We start from the raw sequence: 7,955 nt of genomic DNA, 5'->3' as shown, positions 1-7,955 counted from the left end.
TCAGGAGGAAAGAGCAGGGATAGAAATGTCCACATCAGAGGAACAGCTCATGTTTGATGTTTTTAAGACAAAGTCAGGGAAACAAGGTTGTGACGGTTAAGACGTGTTTGGAAGAAGGTCTCGTATTTTGTTGAATACATTTCTCCCAAAAGAGCGACTTATACTCCAGTGCAACTAAAATATGATTTTTTTCTTCTTTATTACGTATTTTTTGGCATCTGCAACCTATGCTTTGAAGCGACTGACAGACCAAAAACATGTTAATTGTAATTATAAATAAACAAGTGTTTCTGTTCATATGTATCGCATACAGTTCAGGAGAAAAATGTATCACTCCAATCATCTTTTTATCTATTGTAAATTTGTTGTGGTCTTAAATTAGTGCAGTTCTAAGGCAAAAGTAAAACAAACAAAAAAAATGTGTTGTTTTCTAGGAAACAGTTTCTGCAGAGCGGCAGGAATCCATCCGAATTTCCCTTGTGAGTTGTGGCTAGGACCATTGGTGTAGAGTAAGCCTACTGTCCCTTCATCCCTGTGTTTACACTAGCTCCTACTGTCTCACAGCCCCACACAACCCCATCCTAACATCAGCAGTGCAACAAAAATGACGAGAAATATCAGAGCTATCCAGCCCAACATTTCTGAACCAAATGCTAGCTCCGACGAACACAAACAAAGACGTCCATAGATCTATCCGTCTGCAAGTGGATGCATCGGAATGAAGCAGCCTGCTGATTGCAGAATTTGCCAAAGCTACAAGCTTATTCAAATGGGATTTTTCATCTGCTCCTGATTCACAATGATTTGAATCATGAGAAAAATGCTTGAAGAACATGTTAAAAACACGACACACACAATTTCATTGGAGCGAGTCAACAGTCGTCCTGTGTTGACGGATTTCTTTTTTGTATTTAGTCACTTTCAGTTCTCCATACCCCTCAGCTCCCAGCAGCCTGTGGGTCTCTGACGCGGGGGGGTTGGTCCGTGGTGCTTTCCAGCTGCTCGAATGGGAGTGGGCGAGCTAGGATAGGCTGGGAGTTTGGTCGAAGCCGTCAGCGGGTCTGACTCCGCGCAAGGCTAAAGAAAGTGGAAAAGAGGGGCCGACTGGTTGGTAACTTCTAATCCTCTCGGAGGTTGGGCGGAAAAGAAACGTAACAGATTTGCAGATATTTGGAAAGTGAGAGCTTTCGGGTTTGAACGCCGCGTAGAAGAAGAACGTCGTTGGTTGGAAAACTTTTTATTCTATTTTTCCAGGCGGGTTTGCTCGTTCTTCAAACCCCTCTGTCTGAGGAATCTGCCTTTTCGCTGTAACCCCGCAGAGAGGACATCATCATGCCGCGGCGTACCGTCCAGGAGGTGACCGTGCAGGATGTGCAGAAACGACGGACTCCCAACAAACACTACGTAAGCCCTTAACGATCGATCTTTGGTCGAAACGGAACGAGCTCATTCTGTAGTTCTGCCCGGTTTTTTCTCTCCTATTCTTGGGAAAGTAAAAACAAAGAGAGTGTCAAGTTACAGTTTACTCAGCCAGCCTTAATGGACCGAAAGGCTTTTACAGGACAGGGATTTCCAAAACCATGGCACACGTTTTGTAGCTTTTAGAACTTCGATTTAATAGTGAAGCTACTGCTGGAGGCCAAACCGATTCCGGCGATTACATTTGTAAACCCAAGAAGGACAATAGACGTTGATCAGGGGGCACTGTTGTGTTCATGATGTTCAGGTTTGACTTCAACAATAAGTTAGTGTCGAGATTTTGACCATCCTTCTCTTGTTTTGGTACATTTTGAAGCTTTAACACAGTACAGACTCATGTGACCTACATCCCTCCCTGTATAATCAGATGCATACATTTTGTCAATACAACTTTTGGTGCTTCCTTAGTACTGATGGAGGTCATGTTAAGTCTTAATTCCACGCCTTTCTATTTATGTTCTTGCTTGTGTTTCTTCTAACTATCCAAACTGATCCCAGATAACTAGTATCAATCTTGGACCAGTTAGGCTTCTGTGTCGTCAAATATTTCAGCACACTTAAAGTGGAATTGACATGTTCTCATGATGGAACACATATGAAGAAAATGGAGCTTAAAATTTCGCTTCTGAGTATTTAATTATTAAAATCGTTGTGAATCAGGTGCAGATGAAGAAATACAGTTGGAAAAAGACTGTCAGACATAGGTGCTAAAGTCGGCAGGCCACAAGCTTCCTGCTCCGCTCCTTTCTGAGGAGTCCACTTGCACACAAATAGATCCATGTACTTCTTGTTTTCGTTTCGCCTTTTTTGTTGCACCGGTAGTGTTCTGTTGGGGTTGTAAGAGCCTGAGAGTATAAACGAAGGGATGATGGGAAGGGAGGCTTACTACGCGCCAACAGTTCCGCCCACAACTCAGAGGCGAATTGGTAATGAACTCCTGCTGCTCAACAGAAACTATGTCCTAGAAAACAACACAGGTGTTTTTTATTAAAGCCAAAAAACTTCTTAGCATAGTTAAAAAACAAGAACAAACACTGAATGCTTTCACAAGTAGTCACAGATGACTGGAGTGGCACTTCAAGATAACTATTTTAAACTTTCAAGTGGACAGAATAAGTAAACTGATCCACACAAAAAACAGTTGTGTTGTTTTTTATTTCCTTTCAAGTGAACCTTTCTGTCTGAATGCAGATGGACTACTTAGCAAAAAAACCAAAACAAAAAAACAGAGAGAATTCTAGGTGTCTGAAATAAAAGGAGAGGTCTTATAGACAAAATCTGGGACTCTATCTTCACATAGCAAGTTAGCTGTCTGTATATTGCTATTGCTTGTGGCTTTGTGCACAGGCTAGCGATTTTTGTTTTTGATTCTGATCAATCAAATAAGCTGTTTTTTCGTACGTTTGTCTTTCTGGTCCAAGCTTGTTTTTGGCAGTACCATTCTCAAACAAGCAGCAGATGAACCAGTTTATGGTTGTTCAGTCAGTTTAATCCACTCTCAAAACTTTAATGCCATTGTAGACCAAACTAAATGGACATTTGAACATTTTCAGCATTTCTCCTTCCTTTTAACCAAGTATGTTGGAGTGGGAACTACACAGGAAACTCATTGTACAATATATTCTTACAGAAAGAAGTCTGTGATCACCAATATATATCTGGTTGAACTTTTCTTTTGGCAAGAAAAACTTGGCTGGAATATCTTTGAGTTTTGTACGGTAAATTCAATTTATGCAATTTATTTTTAAGTTTTAAGCCTGAGTCCAACTGTTCTTGTAATATTTTTGTATTGTATATATATATATATATATATATTGTAATATATTTTTTTCTTTCACTCGTTGAGTTCTCTCAAATTAAATTTGTTGATTTCTTAAGCACTTCTGTCAAGAAAGGCTTTAACAGAGAAAAAAATATGTTTCTTTTGTTTTTTTAAAATGTAGATATTTGGTTCAAGGGTTTTCATATTTTATCACACAAAGAGCGACTTATTTAAAGAAAAAAAAATATTTGTACAGATTTCTTGGTACTGTAGCCAAGTGGTTTGCAAAATGCTGCTGTTTATGTGTAGGCCTTCTTAATAAACTGCATAAAGAATGCATTGACATGTTTTTTTCACTCAGCAAAGACCACAGTTTGTGTGGGAGACAAGAATGTCAGAAATAACAAAGTACCATTTCAAGCTTATCAGCAACTGATAAACAGGGTGGTTTTTGTCATAAGGTAAGCAGCTTGAATATGTAAATATTGTTGGCTTTGCCTGCAAACACATAGAGGTCGAGGATAATAGTAAACATGGGACATGAAATCATTGGAACAAGAAGTGCATTTTCAAAAGAGTGGCAGCCAAAGACCCAGCAGGTGTTTGTTAGTGTGGGCATGCATGAAGTGTGACTGTAAATATAAGTTGGTTTGAATTCATATACTGTACGTGTGAAAACTGAAGCTGAGACCACCAGACCTTATACTACTGTGTTCCTGGCCAAGGACACAGGGTTCTTGCAGCCCTGTGTCTTCTCCATCTGTCCACTTACTTTCTTGTGCAACCAACTTTATTTGGTGCTTTTTGTGTGTTTTCTATGCATACAGCCATGATAGCTTCCAGTTGCTAGAGATTTAATTGGCTTAATATAAGGCATATTTAAGCTCATACACATTATTTCAATCAAATATATCTATATACCCAACACAGAGATGTTCATGCGCTAATTGCAGCAAATTTCAAGCTTATTGTAGAGTGTTGACATGTTGCTGCATTCTTTGTTCAAATTTTCTATCAGTCATGCAATTCTATTTGATTAAGACAACTGAAAACATTTTTTATGGCTTGATTACAGCCATATCAGAATCCGGTGCTCTGGATCAGAGCCTGAGACCAGTTGGCCTGAGAGTGGGCCAGCAGCAGTCAGGCACACACACCAAGACACAAGAGAATTTCAAATGACTGGCCTTTTCTCCACTCTTCTTATTACTGACTCAAAAACCACGTCTGTTACCTCAGTAATTATATTAGATGTTTTGTGTTACTTCATGATAGCTTTGGGTGGAGCTTATTCACTCCCAGCTTCGCCGGGATGGTGTCTATTTAGGACAACACAGCCATATAATATGTAATACCTACCATTGCAGTACATCATCATTAATCATTATGTTTAAAGGGATATGGACATACATTTTTAAGCATAATTCCTTTAGCAGGACGTAATTTAAATATCTTGGTTAATAAAATGTTGGAATAAACTTTTTACTGGAAATGGATGATAAAACTGGCTAATGGTGACCAGGGGAAATGAGGGTAGTTTGTCTCTCCTGTTCTGATTCCAATATTTTCTGACATTCATTAAAGCACAATCAATATTCATTAAACATAAACTGATTTAACAAATTAAAATAAATTTAATTTACAGTATTAAATCTTACAGGTAATTGCATTTTAGAATTCTCAGCATAGATTGAGTATTTTTATTGATATTTTTCTACAGCCCAAAAAACAAACAAGAGTGAGTGTAATCATGTAAGGTTGCACGTTTTGTACTGAATGTGACCCTGTGAACGACTGGAGGGTCTGTCCATGTTAAACCCCACCTAAAAAAGCTAGAATCAAACACAGTAATCCCAGCATGGACATAGCATGGACAAAAACGGGAGGGATTGGTAAAATAAGGCTACTGCAACTTTTTAGTGTATACTTAAAATACAAATTCAGGTTAAAAATTGAAACACAATGAAGGGCTTTTCTAAATTATATGTGTATTTTTTTTGCAGGTTTATATAATCAAGGTCTGTTGGAGTGATGGCAGCACTGAAACAATTTACAGACGCTACAGCAAGTTCTTTGACCTTCAGGTGAGCAAGAGTGTTTGTGTTTTTTCATTTCTCTTCATGCAGTAAGTGCACACAGCTGCTGTGATTGAGGAGCTGTGACAGGTACAAAATATCTCCCCAGCAGGAAAAGAGCGCAATGACTGTTATCAGTCTTAGTATACCTAGCACTTTTTGGCCTCATCCATATGATGTGGGTAATTGCATTATTCCAGAAGAAGATAGTAAATGTTCATGTGGACCTAAACAAGACCAGTGACAAATGTGATGACTGCTCTATTGACTACAGAAATGCCTGAGTCATTTTTGAACACAATGTTGCTGGTTTATGTTGAACAAGACAGGAATTTCATTAGTGGCCTGGTTTCCTCTTCTGTTTTTTTAAAATAGATTTAGGGGACGAGCTGTATCTTGAGAGCTTAGACTCCAGAAAACCTAGTGCAGCGGCGCTTTTAATGAGCTTGTAATCAAATAAGGCAAAGCATACAGTCAACTCTAATTGAATTTACTTGTAAAAAAAAATTGATTGGAATGGTCGAGGCATAATCCAGGAAGTAAAGAACTGAAATGGCTCACCAGTGCTGCCAATGAAACCCCTGACAATAGACTGCAAAGTGTTTTAACGTTTAAATGATTTGGTTTGAGCCTTTCAGGGTTGCCAGTAGATCATCAGTCATTACTTTATTCTAGACTTGTCTGATAGGTTTCTTAAAATAGTATCTATTTTAATATAGCCACAATATTATGTGGTTATGTTGTCACAGGTTTACTGAGCTGTTCTATGCTTTTTTTTCCCTGATTTGCTTTGTGTACATTTTACAATTTTTGTGGATATGCTAATATTCCTAGGTTCTACATATCTGAATTGTGAAAAAAAAGAAAAATAATCAATAAATATAATATGTATAACCTTAGAAAACAAACAAAGCATGCTAAAGGTTTTACATTCTTTGTTGCTGGGTGAAAATTATAACATAGGAACTAAGGAGACAACTCAGGAAAACAACTAATTTTTAATATGAAATGTGTTCTTTTGTGTGCCAAAGGTAATATATCGTCATATACATGGATATTGTGTATTATAAAAGGCTTAATAGCATGATATACGGTAGTCCCTTTAAGGTTTGACTTCCATGACACAGTGCAACATAAAAAGTAATGTTTGCCTTTTTTTAACTGTCTGTTATTGGTAGATTATTGCCTGATACACTAATTAAGAGAAAGAAAGAAAAAGAGAATGAAGTGAAAGAGCATTGATAAATGCTCTGGTAATTAAATGTTGACTTAATAAAAATAAAAATAGAAACCGATTAAGTAACTTTACCTACAGTATTATAATTCCTAAAATAAGCTTCTGAGTTTTAACATTCTTTGTTCTGATTACATTTTCTTTTCACCCTGCCAAATATACACCTAATACCATAACTGGCATTAAGTCTGGAAATGGTTGCTGTATTTTTATTCAGGGCATTTCCCAGGGTGCCCTTCAAGGAAATATCGTCAGTCTGCTTCCTGGTGCTAAGAGCTTGTTGGACGGTTTTCTTTAGTGATGAAGTGCACAAACGATAAGTTTTACTGGGAGATTCCAACTGCTTTCTTAGCTCCTGTTAGGTTTGGCACTGTTACTAAGTACTGTGAGCCAACCTAAGCAGCTAAAGTTGAAATAGACAAAACTTTATCAAAATGAAGTTCATACCAAATTCTTTTGCTGTATTTGTGTCAATGTTATTAGTACCCTTTTCCATATGTTCTTTAACATTTTGAATACTCCTAAGTTTTTTGAGACTGACTGTTTTTTCATCACGATGAAATAAAGAACAGTCACATTTTCCTGTGTCCAGCCTTGATTGTGACACAGGGCTGAAAAAGTTTGATTCTTTTCTTTAACCACAACTTCTTTACTTGTCATCTACCTTTGCTTCCTATTTCCTCATCCCGTCGTTGTCTTTTTATTGTCCAATGCAACCTAAAACAGATGAAAATGCAAATATATATATATATATATATATATTTTATATCTAAAAATAAATATGGTTTATATAAATAGAACGTAAGATCCTTTGGTGTTTCCATGGTCTCATAGCCAAACACCATGTGTCATTAACTACATCCTGTCAGCAGACGGGACAAGGCAGCTAATACTTAAGCAGAAACCACAGAAACATGTTTTCTGTGTGACCACTGACGTTGACTTTGATGGTTTGATGCTTAACGTTTCAGATGGAAAAAGGGAACATGTATACTATTCAAAAATAATGCTATCCTTTTGAATATATAAAACATTTCCCTAAAAATCATTGGAATTTAGGCAAGAGTAGTGAAACTCCGATGCTATTGGAACTCTTTATGCTTAAATGCATAAAAAAGACTGGTGGTTTTTTTGTACATATTTTTTAAGTTTGCTTTATAGAACTGTACTGTCAAACAGACATGTTTCTTATTTATTTTTAACTGTGATCAATAAGATTAAGTTTTCCTTCCTTTTTCTTTACTTTTGAAGTTGCAATATCTCTGGAAGCAATACATGTTTTTCAGGTATGCTGAATTATTTTCCCTTTACACATTTTTGGTGTTATTCACTGTTTGGGCAGTGTCAACAGACAGTTTGCACTTGTTTTTCATTTACAAGTTAGGGGAATCTTAGACTCCTTTCC

At 37.1% G+C, this 7,955-nt stretch overlaps 1 protein-coding gene across 8 annotated transcripts in view; it reads left to right on the top strand.

The window, feature by feature from the left end:
- The first annotated feature begins 998 nt into the window (after positions 1-998).
- sh3pxd2b (SH3 and PX domains 2B) overlaps positions 999-7,955 on the top strand; it is a 43,363-nt gene continuing 36,406 nt past the window's right edge. For 2 of the 8 annotated variants that reach the window (XM_023962844.1, XM_023962843.1), the window contains exons 1-2: positions 1,013-1,404; positions 5,245-5,325. In XM_023962844.1, coding sequence (XP_023818612.1) covers positions 1,333-1,404; positions 5,245-5,325 — 153 coding nt within the window. In that variant the 5' untranslated portion in view covers positions 1,013-1,332. Of the gene's footprint in view, positions 1,405-5,244; positions 5,326-7,955 lie in introns of all 8 variants that reach the window. The other 6 variants (XM_023962838.1, XM_023962842.1, XM_023962837.1 and 3 more) reach the window with 6 other exon arrangements.

Source organism: Oryzias latipes, chromosome 14 (assembly GCF_002234675.1).
Source record: "Oryzias latipes chromosome 14, ASM223467v1".
NCBI classification, from domain to species: Eukaryota; Metazoa; Chordata; class Actinopteri; order Beloniformes; family Adrianichthyidae; genus Oryzias; species Oryzias latipes.
The sequence above is the reverse complement of the archived record's forward strand: the minus strand, read 5'-3'. Positions and strand labels throughout refer to the sequence as shown.